Source organism: Pneumocystis carinii (genome assembly GCF_001477545.1).
Source record: "Pneumocystis carinii B80 chromosome Unknown supercont1.1, whole genome shotgun sequence".
Classification (NCBI taxonomy): Eukaryota; Fungi; Ascomycota; class Pneumocystomycetes; order Pneumocystales; family Pneumocystaceae; genus Pneumocystis; species Pneumocystis carinii.
The window spans coordinates 374,557-392,329 of record NW_017264713.1 but is presented as its reverse complement, the minus strand read 5'-3'; the positions used below and the strand labels follow the sequence as shown (position 1 = coordinate 392,329).

The window sequence follows — 17,773 nt, the reverse complement described above, 5'->3', positions numbered from 1 at the left end:
ATATTTTATAATAATTTCTTTGATTTTTCTATATATAGATCATACCAGATCTATCATATTTTCTTAATGCTTCAAACTATATTCAACTTTCTTTAAGTATTAACATTACGTTTAGCACAATTAATCATAACTGATGATATTTTTTGTCGGTCAAACGCCTCCCAGATCCAAAGACCATAGATTTCATCTAAAACATAAGTTTTTTTTTTCAAATATATTGGCTTATCAATACTATTATTGATCTTATGAATAATATATGGATCTGAATATTCAAGATCATCCGGACATACTAAATTTGCTGAAAATGACTCCAATGAAACCCGATTCAAAATTGTATAGCTATACCCTTTGTTCCTAAGGATAAATAAATAAATAAATCTTGTTTTAAATAAATATTTATTAACGTTGAAAATATAAATAGTGTTCCTTCACAGTGTTCCTTGGTCTAATAAAATAATTATTAAATCACTTCTTCTCTTAGTTTCTACCCATGTTTTTTTTGATTCTGAGAATGAATAAAGTACAACATAGGGTGAACTTGCAATTATTGATATAGCCGATGGATAATGCATACGTAATACACGCAGATTAAGATCGTATAAGGTTGTTTGTTTCATTTCTGATAATTTTACTGCATTAAAATAGATTAATTATATAATTTAATATTAGGGCTGGGATTATTAATTATTAAGAAAACTTGTTCTTTTATAAAAATTTTAGCTTATTTTTATTAAAAAAGCATTAAAGACTGGATTTTAACTCTGTTTTTGCCCTTCCACTTAAGTCTTCTGATTTTATAACTGCTATCTCACAGGAATACCATTCAGCTCGGCCTTATAAACACTCTGTATTAACTGGTATTATATGTGAAAATTTGTTAAGAAAAATTCGTCATGAAATTATTGAAAATCTTGCCTTTTCTGAGAAAGAAACAGACATTTATAAGGTATTTTTATTATTTTTATACATATTATTTTTCATGGTATACAGGTCTTCCAGACTGGTGATCTGGAAAATCTTTCAGGTCTTAATGAAAATGAACGTAATAAGCTCTGTTCATTAATAGAATTAAGAAATGCTTTATATTCTTATGAATTTCGTTATTTTATTTCTAAAGTTACAGGCTGTGGTTATTTATCAGGTAAAAAGATTGATATATCAGTGAATATGTACGGCCAAGTGAGTTAAGACAAATATTAGTCTTAAGATGTAATAGAATAGGGAGGACATTTGCTTAATCATGATGATGTGATTGGTAGTCGTGAGGTTTCATTTATTTTATATCTTATAGATCCGGATGAGACATGGTTACCATCATATGGAGGAGCATTGAGATTATATCCTACTGTTAGGCCATGTTTTCCTGAATCTGAGCATGAAAAAGCTATTTTTCCTGTATGGAATCAACTTTGTTTTTTTCAAGTTCAACCAGGACGTTCATTCCATGATGTGGAAGAAGTGTATGAAAAGGATAAATGGAGGCTCAGTATTTCAGGATGGTTTCATAGGCCTCAACCTGGAGAAGAAGGATGGAAAGAATCGGAAAAATCAGAGGAAAAAGTATTGAGTACTTTACAAAATCTTCATTCAAATATACAAGATTACGATGAGCCTCGAATGGAACCTAGAATATGTTCAATTACTTTTAATGATGAATTTAACGAGTTTTTGAAGGGACATCTTGTATATTTAAAAGATTGGATAAATCCTGTCTATCTTAATTATGAAAAAATGATACAGCTAAGAGAGACTTTTTTGGATAATTCTGTTCTTGAATTACCTGATTTTCTTGAATCTACGGTTTCCAGTCGTATAAAAGACTGGATCATTGATATAGAAAAATCAAGTTCAACTCATTTATCATTGGATACTTCTTCCCCTTGGAAACTTGCAAAACCTCTTCACAAACATCGTTATTTATATATCGACACTCCTGATTCTTCTTTTAACTCGCCTCTTATCTCTCTTTTACAAAATCTTTTCAATCATCCTTCTTTTCATCAATGGATTCATTTTTGCACCACTTTAACTCCTTCAACTTTTACTTCACTTATTCGTCGCTTTCGTCCTGGTCTAGATTACACTCTTGCAATTCCTCAGACCTCTTCTACACATATTCTTGATCTTATTCTTTCTTTAACTCCTTCTGGACACTGGAATCACGGTCAAAATGGCGGTTACTGTTTATATATGGAACCTAACACTATCACACACTCTACTCTCCTCTATTCTACTCCTTCTTGGAATAATCTTCACCTTATTTTAAGAGATCCTGGCGTTCTTCATTTCATCAAATACGTTTCTCTTTATTCAAACTTCTCTCGTTGGGATATCCTTTCAAATATGTATTTTATCACTTCATAACACTTCAACGTCAACATCTATCACTCTTAAAACCCTCTTTGCTGTATTTTTTTACAACTATATATATCTATCTAGACCTTTTTCACGTGACGGATAAGCCTATCGAGCTACTCAGATCTTATAAATCTCAGTTTTTTTCCAAATTTTTCTTAAAAAAAACCATTAATGACTCTGAAACACTTAAAAAAACAAGATCAAAGGGTATGTCGTTATATCTAATATTAATAATATTGGTATTTTTGAGTTAAAGAAAGTCTTCTTATATAAGGATTAGGTAGATAAGGTATATCGTACAGAAGATGCATTGAGCAAGGAATTTCATGGATTATCAGAGATAACAAGGTATACTGGAATGAATGGAGAAGAAGAAGAAGAGGAAGAAAGCGGTGGGATTTATTCGGTTGAATCGGGAGAAGAAATTTTAAAATCGGGAGTAATTAGAAGAGATGAGGAGATTCACGATGCAGGAGGACATAAACCTATAGTTGGATCGGAAGAATGGCATCGAGTTAGAAGATCGAATCATAAAGTAAGGGTTAAAAGAGTTTTTTAAGGGTTTAAAATAAATATGTATGATTTATATAGGAAGTAGAACGTCGACGACGAGAAACAATTAATGAAAGTATATCGGAATTATCAAGGATTGTTCCGGGATGTGAAAAAAATAAGGGAAAAATTCTTGAAAGAACGGTTTCATATATACAGCAATTGAAGGAAAATGAAGCAAATAATATAGAGAAATGGACATTAGAAAAGCTTCTAACGGATCAAGCAATTTCTGAGTTAAGTGCTACAAATCAAAAATTAAAGGCTGAATGTGATCGATTATGGAGAGAAGTTAGTGTATGGAAACAAGCTGCTACATGTGGAATAAATAATGATAAAGATGAAAAAAAAGATGACCCTATTTCTAATGTTAGAGCTGAGAAAATGGATTGATGCATTGGTTTAAACGTAAAATAAATATGTATTATGTCTTTATATGTATTATAAAATGTTGTATATTTTTTTAACGTTGTCATGGAAACCTTCGATAAAAATCGAACCTACGTTAAAATCATAAGTTGGGACGACGGGAAAACGTGAAATATTAATAAAGGCGAAATAAGGGATAAATACGAGGTATTTCCTCAATTTTAAGTGAATAAATGAAATTCTCTATGTTTTAATGGTTGGAATTCTTTTTTTCCGGAGAAAAATAGGTTTTTTTTGGCAGATTTTACCTTAATAAATATATATAAAATAAGACTGAGTGATGCCACGTATACCGGTGCGTGTAGAACCGTATTCTAGTCCATCACATCAGAATAGACACTTTAAATATAAGCGGGACCGAATTCTGCGTGCTTTATGCAAGTCTTGTTATATAAATAAGTCTAATTTTGCGATTTTGTTGGTTAATTCTAAGGGGGATTATGAGACGTATGCTAGTGAAGCGTTTCAGGGACAATTGAAATCATGGTTTAATCAGAAGGTTTTGAATGATGCTCAAAAGCTGGCACTTGCATATCAAAAATCGGGAGACACGTTTAAGGATAGAAATCCTAAGAATAATCTTAAAAACAAGGAGAATATTGAGTTTAAAGAGAATAGAATTTCAGGAATAAGTCATGGGAACGTTTTGAGTGAAGATGATGTATTAGGATTGAAATGTTCAAATTCGTTAGAAAATTCGTTTGAAGGGAGAATATGTGATAAATCTTTAATGAGTGATATTATGAAGTCAGTTCTTGGGATGAATGAATCATTGATTCCTAAGGAGAAGTCTATTTCGTTAAATTCGACATGGGATCCGCAGAATTTTCAAAAGAAGAAGAATATGAACAAAGATCATTTGTGTATTGATGTAAATACGAATGATAAGAGCAATGAATATGATTCCTGGAAAACTAGATATAGATCTCTTGTTATTGGAGATACGGCTGAGGTTATTGCATTTATGGAGTCACGATTTAAACAATTACAACAATCCGTATGTAAAATTGTGGCAAAAGCATGGATTAAAGTGATTGAGCCGAAAAAGCAAACTCGTTATCCATATAATAGGGGAGATAGGTCTAAACCTTCATGGTGGCCTGAAAATATACGTCATAAAGAGCCGGATCACCTTATGAAATCAGGTAGGATTGTTGATTGATTGTAAATCTGATTAATTCGAGATAGAAAGAATTAGTCTTCTTATTACTATGTTAAGATGTTCTAAAATTCCTATTAATAGACTTGAGCTAGCTACTGCTGAGATTTCTACATTTATCCCTCCTGATAAAACAAGTCTTTTGAGGGAAATTTATCATGTAGCACGAGAAGAAGAAAAAATGAGAAATGGAGATATAGGTATTTATTTCGTTTTTTTTTTTTCTTTTTATTTATTATTTTAGAAAAATCTACTGAAATATATATTACATTGACTGCTTATGATCTTTGTTCAAATAATAAACCACTTTCTTCCGAAATAAATCATCAATCGAGTCAGAATGTGTCTTCGTCTTCTTCTTTTGCGTCAGAATCATCGATACAATCGCATCAAAGTCATTCAGATGAAGTTGAACCGGCTCATAATTTATCAGTCGTACAGAAACATCTTTGTTCTAATCGTGTTACAAATGAACAAGATACCGGTTTATACAAAGAATCATTTCTCCCGTATACACGTGATTTTATCCAAGTGGAGAATCAATTATATTCAGAAGATCAAAATCGTCTTTCCTCTGAATATCTAGCGTATAAAAAACAAAAGATAAAAGATACAAGTAATCATACAGACGCTTATAATATTGAAAAGGATAATAATGTAAATTGTCAGTCATTGGATAATCTTTCTGCTCTTAAGAAAAATATGAATGACTCTTATCATCCTATGAATTTTTCTGACTTAAAGGAGGACAATCAAAATTGTTATACGAACACATCTATGTTTCCTCTTTCTTCTGATCAATTTTTTGATTCTCCATATAATTTTTCTTTACTTGACAAGAATCTTTTGATGCATCCAAAACATCTACTTCATAACTATTCTTCATCATCTGGCTCAACTTCAAATGCTGCTATTTCTACTTATTTGACAACTGATTTATTCTCACAGAAGAATCATCAGCAATTATCAGAAATGTTTTCTCCTAATCAGTTTACTTCTAAATATTGCCAGAGTTATTCTAATATCAATCATTCTTGTTTTCCTTTACATCCTGATACATTTTATAATGATGGATTGCCAGGTACTTGTTTTTCTATGCCAATCAAGACTTCTAACTTTCCTGATTCTACTGGTACTTTGCAAATTAAATATGGTCAGGATAATACTTCTAAAAAGACTGATGAAAGCTTTGTAGAAGATACAAATTAGATCCAATGGCTTTTCAATCACAATGGTATTGCAATTATATACAAAACAATAATTTAATATTCAAGATTTGGATTTATATTGGGTTTTACAATATATCATTATTATACTGAAATTTATACTATGGATATAACAAGAATATATTATGCTTATTATTTTTTAAATGGCTTTAACATAGATTCTATTATATAACAAATTGGATATGGTAATGACACAAATACACTTATAATCTTTTAACATCACAGATACACTTTCTTCTTGCACTACACTAACAAATCTTTCAAACTATCTTCATCATTTACATATATATACAAATTTAAGCCTCTGCTCAATTTCAACTAACTTAAAACACTATCTAATCTAATCCTTACAACAAACTTAATGCAAATTTCACGTCTGACGTCGATTCATCCACACTTGTGTACCACTAAATATTAATATCCCCTTCATACATATCAGATCACTTTATTACAATGATTTCTATATACAATATATATCAGGCCTGCTAAAACACATGTATTACTAACACGTGCTCCACTCATGCCTTGTGGAAGATCACTCATAAGTGCTTCCGACTCATATCTAAATAGGGCTGCAAGGGCAAACTACTTATATTAAACATTTATTTTTACTAATCATCTAACTACTAAGAAAATAACACCCGATATTGAAACAAATGTGCACGTATAGGCTAAATGTAAGTTATATATAATATTGATATAAAATATACCTATCCATGGCGATATAAGTGGTTTCATTGAAACTAGGAATACATGGGGAGCTGTAGGGGGTTAGGTTATGTTTTTAATTGGGGTTATGGAAAAAGGAGTTTATTAATATAAGTGAAAAGGACAAGGCATGAAGGTTTTACAAGGTTCTACAGGATTAGCTGTTGTTTGTGCGAGTTTTAAGGGGTTGTATGCGTGGTATATGCGTGGTATATGCGTAATGTATGCGTAATGTATGCGGATCTTAACCAAAATTCATGGTTGGCTGAGACAGGATTTATTAAATATATGGAAAATACAGAGTTTTATGTTAGTTTAGTATGGGTTATATTATAGGATTAACTAGGAGATGTTTAATTTATGAAATGATAGAGTTTGGATAGTGGATTATATGAGTGAATGAAAGCTTAGATTTACAGAAGCAAGCTTGGGATTGGGTTAAATGAGATGGAGACGTTTGTAGAAGGATTTAGATTGACGAAAACAAATATTCCAGACCATTTTTAATGTATATTATGTTTTTGAGAAAAGTTGAAAGTTATGATTATTAGTAAAACGGTTTTTACTAGAGTACCAATGAGCAGGAATAGATGATAAAGTATTAGAAGGCAAATGTTATCTCTTGATGAAATAATCAGCAGAGTTTTATGTTTTTTTTTTTAAGAGACCTAAGAATCAGGAAAAAGTCTTATAAATGTATATAAATAAGGATATTTATATTTCTGGGACGGATATAATGTATAGTTTAATGTATAGGTTTATTACTTTTGGAAAATGTATTAAAAATGCAAAAAAAACTTGAAAGGATTTTTTTAGACTTAAGAAATTTCAAAATAGGGCTGGATATTTCTTTAGAAGACTCTAAAAGCTGTTTTCATGATTTTTTCTATAAGAATGATTGTATTTGGACATAAAGAGGCAAAAAATGTTTTTTTTGGTATAATATTTCTTATGATTGGCTTTTTGTGGATGCTTTAGAGCGAGATTTGGAGAGGAAAAAGCTTAGAAAGGCATCAATGGCTGTTATATTATTGGAATTGGTATTATCATTGTGTTTAAATCATTGTCAATCTTTGATGTAACGAGTTTATACTATAACGCTGTCAAAATATCTTTCTATGGTTGAAAATAATGAAAATCAAATATATGATGTGAATATATCTTATTTTGAGTCATTTATGAATAAAACGATATTTAGTAAATTTTGTAGTCCTGGTAATTTTGGTTTAGAGCAATCTGGACGTGAAATAAGTCTTCAACAAAAGTCTATAGATTGTAAAAAATGTTTCATTAATTCCCGACTCTTTTATGGGAATATATTTTGGATTTTAAAAGATTGAAACATAAGTTATTCAAATCGGATGAATTATATAAATATCATGATCAGTATTTGAAACATTACTTAGAATTAGAACTAGATTCATGGTTATTGACTTATGAATTATCTTGCTTGGTACAAAGTTCTTTTCAAGATATCTTAGAATTTCAAGAGGATTTGATATAGAAAGATGAATTGGAGTCTTTAAAAAGATATAAATGTTTATTTGTTTCATCATTATTCGATTATTTATCAAATGGTCCTCTATCCTGATAATGTCTAATGAAAATACTTCAAAACAAACTTTCTTAGAACATATGGATAATTTTAATTCTTCTGATCAAGGATTATCCGATATGGCTTACTTACTCATTCATGGGAAAAGATAATACTTGTGTACAATTTTTATCTGAAAATTCATTATTTTTTCCGAAACATTTTCTTCATTGCATAAATACTATAATTTCTCTTTCATGATTACCTCAGTTTCAGGCTGATTTCAAGAAGGATATTTAAAATTATTCTTTTTCTTCATCAAATAAGACATTGATTTTTAAAAATGACAATGTGGATACATTTGTCTAGCTAATTTCCTATAGCTAACTCATAAATATTTTATACATGTTTTCTTATTAATTAGTTATAGATATAAGGAAATATATAGACGTAGCATTTGGCTTTTACTGCTTTTTTTCTCTGATGTCGACTTGAAAATATATAATTGCTATTAATAAAATATGGCTTTAAGAAATGAATAATTAAACTAAGGCATTTCATTGCATATATATAATCTTATAAGTATCTATGAAGGATGTTTTCTTTCTTTTTTTAAATTAATTTTTATATATTAATAATATCTATTGCTACGTATTATTATTTATCGTTTTAACCTTTTTTTTTATCATTTCTCGGACATGTATTCTATGGAAAAGACTGTACAAGGCATATCTCGTCTCACAATAGATTCTTTCTCATCATTAGAAATCGCTTTATTACAAGAATATTCAAAACTTGTACAAAATTTAAATAAAGTATATAACTTAATTACATATTTAAAAAAAAAATTCAGATTTTTATAGCTTTCTGATATCCTACACATACTAGCACATAGTCCTATGTCACAAATCTTGGATTCATTAAGTATACTTGAAAGAAAGACTGGATTAGTTTTTACCTTGTTTAAAGCATCTGTATGGGCTATTTTAGCAAATGCTGGACAAACCGATATTCTTAGCGGATAAATAAGTGTTGAATTGTAGTTTAAACGTATTTATATGTTTATCTATACATATATAAGATATAGTTATATATATATAACTATAATATATAACTATAATCTATAACTATAATCTATAACTATAGATATAGTTATAGATAAACATATGTACCGTGAATATATCTAATGTAAAGATTCCATAATATAATTTAGTGTATCAACTCATTTCAAAATAATTAAAAGTTTTTGATCAAGTCCCAAGTTAGGAGCACCCCCTGCTACTGTGTGTCCCAAGTTAGGAGCACCCCCTGCTACTGTGTGTCCCAAGTTGCGAGCACCCCCTACTACTATGTGTCCCACGCTGCGAACACCCCCTACTGCTGTGTGTCCCCGGTTACGAACACCCTCCCTTGTGCTTCTCCTTCGAACACCTGGGTGTCCCTCCCGCGGAATCTTAACCCTCTTAGGATTCCCTCATTACAACAGGACACCCTCTTCTGAGACGTTCATTTTCTTAAGTAAAAATGAATTTTTACAAAAACCCTTTAAAAAATGTGTTTTTCAGAGTAAGTTTTGAATGTTTTTTAGACAGATTAAAACCAAATTTTTTTAGTTTTTTCATAATTCAAGAGCATCACGTGATCTGGCAAAAATTAGTTTGATCGGACGAGTAGGAAATGAATTGGTTGTAGAGACGAGTCAATCAGGACGAGATTTTATCAAGTATTCTCTTGCTTGCCAGACCTCACCGGATCGTACGAGTTGGTTTCGTATAGTTAATTTTGATCCGCGATTAAATACATATATGTTGTCGTTTATTAAGAAAGGGTAATAATGAATAAGTGAATCAAGGTGAAATAAGTTAAAAGTCAAAGAGCATTAGTCTATGTTGATGGTACAGTCCAGTTGAATCCATATACGACAGAAGATGGGAAGAAGCATACTAATATATCAGTGATTCAGCGTAAGTCGAATATATATATAGATGATTAATATAAGTGATTGACAAAAAAACAAAGGGAGTGTTCAAGTTTTGAGAACATCGAGAGAATCAGCAGAAAAAGATGTTTCCCAAGAAGCTGTAGATAAGAATTGAATATATATATATGTAGTTTTTTTTTTTGAAAGAATTGAGAGAGTATTAAGTAATTAGATGTTATATGTATTGTAAGATATAAGTCCGTAGAAATGCAGGTTTTTAGATATATTATTGTTGAAAAGAATAAAAGAGAAGTGAATTTTATGTATTTTATTATTTGTGAGATCTGTATTTATTGTATTCTGTATTAAAAATGTGTTCGTGAGATTGATTGTAAGTTGACGGGGTTATATTGTGGTTATTGTGGTGGTTATTGTGGTGGTTATTGTGGTGGTTGTGGTTGTGGTTGTGATTATGATTGTGATTATGGTTGTGATTATGATTGTTGTTATGATTGTGATTGTTATGGTTGTTGTTATGATTATTATGATCAGTATAAATAGGTGGATAAGAAGGACATTCGTTTAAAGAACCATTTTCAACAATTCTTATATCTCGTGTTTGATTATAAAATAATGGAGGACAACTAAATATATTTGTAAAGAAAAGGATATTGAATAATTTATTTATTTCTTACCTGCCTAAAGATTTTTCAAAACTATAGCTATTATAATAATTTTCTGCGTCTTTGATATCTTGAGTTTTTTTTCTAAAAATTTTCCTTTGAATAAAATGAAAAAAATGAGTAATGTAGAGTTTTTTTGCTATTTCTTTGTACATGACTATTGCATCACTGCCCATGCCAAAAAAGATGAAAATAATAATACCACTAGATGGTGAAAGCCAGCGATTAAAAGGCATATTGCTTTTTGAAACATAAAAAATAATAGAACTCCAATTATGAACATGTGACCATGAATATTTAATATTGCTTCTAATAATTTCAGCTATATTTGCAATTAACAAGTAAATATTAAGTGGTAAGTAAATGGTTATTATTAGAGATGATAAGCCTATAAGACGTATAAATCTTGATAATGTCATTGATGTTTTTGAATCTTTTAAAACAGTTTGAAATTCATTTCGCTTTTTGATATATGAAATAATTACTTTAACTAATAAAATAAATATATTTATTATAAATCATAGAAAAAAATATACCTGAATAATAAGCACTAATACTACCGAATACAGGAGGCCATAATAAAACAATAGCCACAGCTAACCATGATCGATCTGTCCATGGCATGCACCCACTGGTTCCATCAATTACATATCTTGCTGGCTGAACGATATAATGTAAAGACATTATCATAATAGGTGGTCCAAAACTAAAAAGAAGATCTTCTATTGCTTGATTTCTACGAGTTATTTTAGACTGTAAAAATGAATATGAAGGTTTCATGATTTTTGAAAGATAATGTGTAATAGCAGCTGTAGCACCTAATTCCCCAGTAACTGATCCAAGAATAAGCTTAGTTACAATATCACAATATAGATCGCCTCGATATGATGTTTCAGATCCATTATACCATATGATAGAATTGATAAAATATACTAAATTAGTTGAAGATACCCAAAAAATAAGACATAAAGGTGCAACATTTCGATATTTCCAGTGCCAAATAGATGGTATAATTGAACATAAAAATCCAATCAAGCAAAAAAATATATAAAACGCTTCTCCCATCCTAAATAAATAGAAAAATAGTTATATTGATATTTTAATATAATATCACAATATTAAAGTCGAATTTCTTTTCTATAAATTATATTTTTTTTTAATAACTGGTCTTAACTAAGAGGTTTTGTTATACAAAATAAGTTAATTGATCTGCTCATTTTTTTCCTATATATTTTTAGCAAAGGAAAATTTATAAAAGTTATTATTGCAATGAGCTTATTTTTGCAATATTAGGTTATTAGTAGTATAATATAGTTTAAGTGCTCAAAATAGTTGTTACTTCAAGAAGTTATTATTTCATATACCCTTAACCTAGTCCAGTTTAGATTTACCGAATCAGGTTTATAAAAAAAGTTAACTTACCTTATTACAAGTTTAAAGTTGTTATAAGGTGGTATATATTTAACACTAAGAGTGTTGTAATGATGTTTAATAAATGTTTTTTTAAAATAAGTAATGCTGTTTTTATAATTTTTTTTATTATTATTTTATTTGATATTTCTGTGATTTCCGCTTATTAAGGAATTAAAACACAAGAATCTATTGATGAGCAACCAATCATTACACCACCTTCATTTTTATCTTTATCTTTTGTCCTTAGAAGATAGCCTGATTCTATATTATGATAGATCTTTCCATTTCTATCCCATAAAATAACACCATATATACCTAATTCATTAACAACATTAGTATGATATAATTCGTTATTTTGAACAATTGTATTTGTCTGTAAAAATGGATGAATCATTTCCATGAGGATATATTGTTCTCTTTGAGATTCTGATATTGTTTCTAAAAAGGATAATATATTTAACCCGTAAATATTATTTCCTCCGCCTTCTCTCTGAGGTTTTAAAACATAATTTTGAGGGTTATTCATTAGTAGATGATAAGCTTCTTGACCTGATAAACTTTTGTTTAGTGGATAAATAGAAACAAATGTTTCCTTTAATGATTTTGATATATTTTCTGGGAGAAATCTAGAAAATATTAGTGCACTTTATGATTTGGAAAATTACTTATTTATGATATTATTCTCACAAAGAACTTGTTGAACTTTTTTACAGCCTGCCAATTGTGTTATAACAGTTGGACATTTAATAGCACGACTTTCTTCAATTAATAATCGTGCAGACCATTGAATAGATGTTGGGTAATGACTTGGTGAATATCCTGTCCGGAAATATACTACTGATATTTCTTCAATTTTTGAGTTAGGTGATTTGAAAAGTAAAGCTTTGTCATTTTGGCGAAGTTCTATACTGTCTAAAATAGAGTGTAATGATACACGATAAGCTTGTATTCCATGACTAGTTATAATCAATTGTATGAATTAATATTTTAGCTTTCTAACACTTGAAATAGTTCATATTCAAGGCATCGTTGATCTAGTATAAATGGATCATGAGCCTCAACAACAAAAAGAATTTTAGTATCTTTTCCTCCATATAGCCTGTCTGCATTAGCCAGTCCTTCTGAAAGTAGTTTAATTGAATCATTTTTTGGAAAGTTTTCTTCTTTTAATATACATGATCCATAAGCACCAATACTGTTTAGATATCTTTTAAAATTAATACATAAAAATTAAAATAGTATTCATCTACTTATGCATTTCTGATATTTTAGATGAAAATGAACCCATAGAAGATGCTATTGTATTAAATTCTACTTGTTTTAACTGAGGTGATGAATTTTGTGTAGCTTCAAGAAGATAATCTGATCTGAAAATTCCTAATGATATCGGCTATCACTTCTTAAGTATAATCATAGTTTTTAAATGATTGTTACTTGTACAATTCCTTTTTTTTTGGTTTGTAAATGTATGTCCCATAATTTTCTTATAAATTCATCAATATTAATAAGACTGTCTGCATAAAAAAATGTATTCATTAAAGTAGATGTATTACTTTTCCATAATTTGACACATAAATTCTTCATCATTTGCAATATGTGCATAAAGCTTATTAAAATCACATTGAATTGCTTTTGCTTTTTTAAAAGCGATTGATGGAAATAATGATGGATAAAGAGTTAATGGAACATTTTTATGTATAAAAATGGGCTTTTTGTCCTGTTCTAAATTTGTTATACGAATATTAATTCCATGAACTTCAATATAATCCATTAATTCTGAGATTAAAAAATCTTGTTGATTTTTATTAAGAAAAGGTGGATAATCTTTGTAAATACTTCTTATTTCTGCCATTTTATGTATTTTTAATTGTATAATTTATTAGTTTATTTGTTATATTTTAAAATGATAAATTAGTGCCGTAAAAATGTTTTAAAAATGTTATAAATATAAATTATTATTTGATTTTGATATTTATATAAAGATTTAGAATTAGATTATCTAAATAAACTAAATTGAATGTATTATTAAAGAAATAAAATTATGTTATTTTATAAAAAATAGTATATTTTTTGAGTTTTGTTTTATTTATGATTTTTTAAAAAGAGAAGGGAATTATGATTTAGTTAGATAGTTTGTAATTAAGAGCTTAAATACTAATTTTATTTTTTATTATATGATTTTAATCTTTAAGTAAAAATTGTCAAAATGATCTTTAAAAATAATTATTTAAATTTTTTTATGAAAAATGTTAAATAATATTTTATGTATTTTGATTGTTTCTATGGATTTGATATAAATTCTATATATATTAAAATAATTCTATATATTTTAAAATAATTCATTAATATTTATGTAGTATATCTTAATTATTAATGATAAATAATCTGTATTTTTAGAAAAAAAAAATATTTATAGATTATTTTGAGAAGAACTTAATAAATTCTATTAGATATAGCTTATAAACATTAATTAATGATTATATATTTGTATACTTTGTAAATCAGTATAATTTTAACAAGATGATAAGCTACAATTGATATTAGTTAATTCTTTTAAAACTTTAAAATATATGGAAAATTATAAAAATGATTGTTTTTATGTTAATATAATCAATAAAAACAATATTATTTTTATAGTTAGATATTTGAATTTTTTATAGAAATCAAATAATGTAAAAGATAATTTAAAGTTTATTCGCACAATTTATTCAGGTCTTATAAATTAGTTCATACATTAATTTGCTAATTATTTTATGACATTTTGATTTTTAGTGCTATACATACTATTATAGATATTATAATATTTATATATTTACTTCCATCATTGTTCCATAATGAAAACATTTCAGTTATATTCATTCATGAATATATTTGATTGTAATGAGTACAACTCCATAATATATCTAGAAAGCAATAAAGCATTGAATATTTCTGTTGTATTTTTTTAGAAAAATAACTATGATAAAGCTTTTTCGTATTTCCTAAACATGTTATCAATATTTGGATTTATCAGAACTAGGAGAACTAGGGTTTTTAAACCATAGATCACTAGCAGACTCTTGAATATCTTTATTAGATATAAGTAAGTCAGGAAATAATGTATCTGTCTCATTCGATTTTTTTAAATTTATGTCTTTCAAAGATGCAATTTTTGAGTTGGCCTTATTAGTTGGTACTTTTAAAAAAGATGATGCATAAACAGTTGTATTGATTAAATCGTTTTCAAGAAATATCGGATCAAGAGCTTGATAATGATCTGCAGAAGATTCATAATCTTTTTGCGTTTCTATAAATGCATCTATTATTCCCATATCTGAATGAGGATGAAAAATTGTAGATTTCCATGGACTCGTATTTGATGAAACATTTTTGACCTTTTTAGGAGTAGTTTTAGAAAGATTATTTTGACTATCAGTTGAAATATCAACAATCTTTCCAAAAGAATGTTCACCAAAGTTCTTATTTTCCTGAACATTAAATGATTTTAAAATCCCTTCTTCATTATTATCTATAGTAGATGATATAGATTTTTTGGGAAGACAAAGCCAATTATCTTTGTTATTTAATTCAGAAAAAGGTTCCCGTGTAATCACTTCTTGAGAAGTGAGTTTAAGGGGAGAAGATTTTATTACTCTATCCTGGTGCAATGAATTCTTCCTCTTTTTTAAGGTAGTTCTATTTTCCGTATGTTTCTTTTTAGTTTTAATACTCAAATTTTCATCATTTTTATTAATACATGAAACCCTTTTTTTTACTTTTTTTGAATATAAAGCGTCTGAAACATTATGAAAATCCAATGTTACTGTTTCTTCACGCCAGAGATGAGATGGACGCATAGATTTATGACTTGACCACCAAACGCCACATGCTAGAAAAACAATTAATTTAATACAAAATAATATCATAAACGTACGATTACAAAGGGTTTCTTCTGGTCTATCATCTGCTGTTTTAACTTTTCTCCAACTTACAGTCTTTATAGTTCCACAATTATTACAATAATTAGGAATTTTTCCTATATAATTTAAATAATTCAATATACATGTAAACAAAAATACCTTCTTGAATACATTTTAGAAGATTCATTTCTACACGAAGAGCATTAGATATTTTTTTTCCAGATCGTTTTAATGGTTTATCTCCATTATTTTTATTTTCATCTACATAATTCTTAGTATTTAAAGGATTAATACTATGCTAATAATCACCATTCACTTTTGATAAATTTGTTGCTGTTTTATCGTTTTTTTGCATCTTATTATCAATTAATCTTATTACTGAAAAACCTTCTAAAGCAAGTTGTGCTGCTCGCACTGCCTCATTTAATTTCCTTCGTTCAGGTAATTCATCATCGGATATTTCATTATTCTTCAATTCTTGTGTAGTAGATGAGCTTTCTTCTGAGGATGATTTAAATACTTCTGTATGATTTTCTGTCGACTTTTCTACATTTTCCTTAGTTTCTACAGGAAGCATATTCATTTCTAATCGAGAAAGATCCATATAATTCATAGGTTTTTGAAAATCTGATGTTCTTTCAATATATGATGTTTCGAAATCAGGAAGAGGAAGTGATGGTTCAGACAATGGATAAGGCATTTGATTTCCATATGAAAATATAGGTGGCGATGATGGTGGAAGTTGCAAATATTGCGGAGATGACGATGATGATGATGATATTTGAGGTGATAGAGATTCACTAGTTGGTGATGATAATTGCTCCAAAAATGATGCTTGAGCAAACGATTTAAATGTTTGTGTATCTGTAAAATTTTCAAAATTCGGACATATACATGATTGTAATGCAATTGATGGTTCTTTTTGTCGTTTTTGTTCATGATTTTGCGTCTCATTTATAGGTTTTAATAACGAATTATACAAATAAATCGGCGGTTCAAAATATACTTGTTTATCCTTTTCACATCCATCTAATGTTCCCGTCTCCGATTCCCCCGTAATATTTCCATTATATGGTACATTAACAAAATGAAGATTTTGTATTGTATTTAACAAATTATTGTCCGATGTTGATGACACCTTTGATAAACGCATAATCACCTCAAGAACCAATCTCTCCTCTTTATCCCCTTTCTTTGATTCTATAATTCGTCCTGATACATTTTTACCCTCATTTCTTGTTTGTAATGAAACATTCAAAATCCAACTTAACATCCCTTGTCCTGAAAACACCTCTCCTTCTTCAACCGGTTCCAATGTATATATTGTAAAATCAATTCCCTTTTGTAAAACAAGTTCCGGACTAATCACCCCTTATTAATCATTCTATATTACATATAGATGGATAGATAGATGTATATATCTATATATTTATCTATCCATCTATATCTATATCTATATATCTCACCTTTTTCCAATAATTGTCAATATACATGTCCTTAAACTAACCATCCCAATTCTCCCTTTATTCTCCTCATCTAATAACATGGTTTCCACCAAAATCGGTGTATCATTCCGTGCTAAACATACCATTTGATGTCTCTCATCAAACGAATATAAAATTTTCACTATTTATCCATTATTAACCCATTTAACTCCCTTTAAAAACCTACATATCACTTCCTCCTCCTTCTTCTCCATGTTTTCCACTCTTTTTAATAAACTAATCTCCTCTTTCTCCCTCATCTTAACCTTTAACCAGCCTCCGTATATTAGATCTTTAAAAACACGCGTTATATCCTTTTCCTATTAATAAACTAGCCTCTCCGTATCAATATATCCCTAATTAACGCCATTAGCTTCTTATTTATAGCTTTTTTATTATACTTTAGC

General features: G+C 28.6%; 12 protein-coding genes across 12 annotated transcripts; 6 read left to right on the top strand and 6 right to left on the bottom strand.

Moving 5' to 3' along the window:
• Positions 1-92: 92 nt before the first annotated feature.
• T552_04056 (hypothetical protein) lies at positions 93-617 on the bottom strand (the record flags this gene model as incomplete). The annotated part of the gene is made up of 3 exons (XM_018372107.1): positions 93-354; positions 405-445; positions 489-617. 3 exons carry the CDS (start codon positions 615-617, stop codon positions 93-95), a joined length of 432 nt encoding a protein of 143 aa, XP_018227659.1.
• Positions 523-2,408, top strand: T552_00184 (hypothetical protein). Its single transcript, XM_018368803.1, has 3 exons — positions 523-946; positions 991-1,179; positions 1,222-2,408. The coding sequence occupies exons 2-3, from the start codon at positions 1,168-1,170 to the stop codon at positions 2,362-2,364; spliced, it is 1,155 nt and encodes a 384-aa protein (XP_018227658.1). The 5' UTR covers positions 523-946; positions 991-1,167; the 3' UTR covers positions 2,365-2,408.
• Positions 2,409-2,483: 75 nt separating this feature from the next.
• Positions 2,484-3,361, top strand: T552_00183 (hypothetical protein). The gene is made up of 3 exons (XM_018368802.1): positions 2,484-2,565; positions 2,639-2,893; positions 2,950-3,361. The coding sequence occupies exons 1-3, from the start codon at positions 2,530-2,532 to the stop codon at positions 3,301-3,303; spliced, it is 645 nt and encodes a 214-aa protein (XP_018227657.1). The 5' UTR covers positions 2,484-2,529; the 3' UTR covers positions 3,304-3,361.
• Positions 3,362-3,573: 212 nt separating this feature from the next.
• Positions 3,574-5,752, top strand: T552_00182 (hypothetical protein). Its single transcript, XM_018368801.1, has 3 exons — positions 3,574-4,484; positions 4,528-4,698; positions 4,743-5,752. Exons 1-3 carry the CDS (start codon positions 3,620-3,622, stop codon positions 5,705-5,707), a joined length of 2,001 nt encoding a protein of 666 aa, XP_018227656.1. The 5' UTR covers positions 3,574-3,619; the 3' UTR covers positions 5,708-5,752.
• A 296-nt stretch (positions 5,753-6,048) lies between these two features.
• Positions 6,049-6,499, bottom strand: T552_00181 (hypothetical protein). The gene is made up of 3 exons (XM_018368800.1): positions 6,435-6,499; positions 6,352-6,395; positions 6,049-6,309 (listed from the first exon to the last, which is right to left on the bottom strand). The coding sequence occupies exons 1-3, from the start codon at positions 6,460-6,462 to the stop codon at positions 6,160-6,162; spliced, it is 222 nt and encodes a 73-aa protein (XP_018227655.1). The 5' UTR covers positions 6,463-6,499; the 3' UTR covers positions 6,049-6,159.
• Positions 6,500-7,326: 827 nt separating this feature from the next.
• On the top strand, positions 7,327-7,936 carry T552_00180 (hypothetical protein; the record flags this gene model as incomplete). The annotated part of the gene is made up of 4 exons (XM_018368799.1): positions 7,327-7,369; positions 7,411-7,485; positions 7,519-7,696; positions 7,768-7,936. 4 exons carry the CDS (start codon positions 7,327-7,329, stop codon positions 7,934-7,936), a joined length of 465 nt encoding a protein of 154 aa, XP_018227654.1.
• A 682-nt stretch (positions 7,937-8,618) lies between these two features.
• T552_00179 (hypothetical protein) lies at positions 8,619-9,037 on the top strand. The gene is made up of 2 exons (XM_018368798.1): positions 8,619-8,781; positions 8,830-9,037. Exons 1-2 carry the CDS (start codon positions 8,665-8,667, stop codon positions 8,989-8,991), a joined length of 279 nt encoding a protein of 92 aa, XP_018227653.1. The 5' UTR covers positions 8,619-8,664; the 3' UTR covers positions 8,992-9,037.
• A 151-nt stretch (positions 9,038-9,188) lies between these two features.
• On the bottom strand, positions 9,189-9,476 carry T552_00178 (hypothetical protein; the record flags this gene model as incomplete). The annotated part of the gene is made up of 2 exons (XM_018368797.1): positions 9,189-9,419; positions 9,471-9,476. 2 exons carry the CDS (start codon positions 9,474-9,476, stop codon positions 9,189-9,191), a joined length of 237 nt encoding a protein of 78 aa, XP_018227652.1.
• A 42-nt stretch (positions 9,477-9,518) lies between these two features.
• Positions 9,519-10,062, top strand: T552_00177 (hypothetical protein; the record flags this gene model as incomplete). The annotated part of the gene is made up of 4 exons (XM_018368796.1): positions 9,519-9,532; positions 9,597-9,794; positions 9,836-9,930; positions 9,986-10,062. 4 exons carry the CDS (start codon positions 9,519-9,521, stop codon positions 10,060-10,062), a joined length of 384 nt encoding a protein of 127 aa, XP_018227651.1.
• Positions 10,063-10,578: 516 nt separating this feature from the next.
• On the bottom strand, positions 10,579-11,635 carry T552_00176 (hypothetical protein; the record flags this gene model as incomplete). The annotated part of the gene is made up of 2 exons (XM_018368795.1): positions 10,579-11,060; positions 11,107-11,635. The coding sequence occupies 2 exons, from the start codon at positions 11,633-11,635 to the stop codon at positions 10,579-10,581; spliced, it is 1,011 nt and encodes a 336-aa protein (XP_018227650.1).
• A 470-nt stretch (positions 11,636-12,105) lies between these two features.
• On the bottom strand, positions 12,106-13,873 carry T552_00175 (glutathione synthetase). Its single transcript, XM_018368794.1, has 6 exons — positions 13,537-13,873; positions 13,418-13,493; positions 13,234-13,373; positions 12,984-13,190; positions 12,649-12,939; positions 12,106-12,609 (listed from the first exon to the last, which is right to left on the bottom strand). The coding sequence occupies exons 1-6, from the start codon at positions 13,833-13,835 to the stop codon at positions 12,147-12,149; spliced, it is 1,476 nt and encodes a 491-aa protein (XP_018227649.1). The 5' UTR covers positions 13,836-13,873; the 3' UTR covers positions 12,106-12,146.
• Positions 13,874-14,918: 1,045 nt separating this feature from the next.
• Positions 14,919-17,705, bottom strand: T552_00174 (hypothetical protein). Its single transcript, XM_018368793.1, has 6 exons — positions 17,554-17,705; positions 17,349-17,508; positions 16,192-17,243; positions 16,042-16,143; positions 15,897-15,998; positions 14,919-15,851 (listed from the first exon to the last, which is right to left on the bottom strand). Exons 1-6 carry the CDS (start codon positions 17,624-17,626, stop codon positions 14,977-14,979), a joined length of 2,364 nt encoding a protein of 787 aa, XP_018227648.1. The 5' UTR covers positions 17,627-17,705; the 3' UTR covers positions 14,919-14,976.
• Between the last annotated feature and the right edge of the window lie 68 nt (positions 17,706-17,773).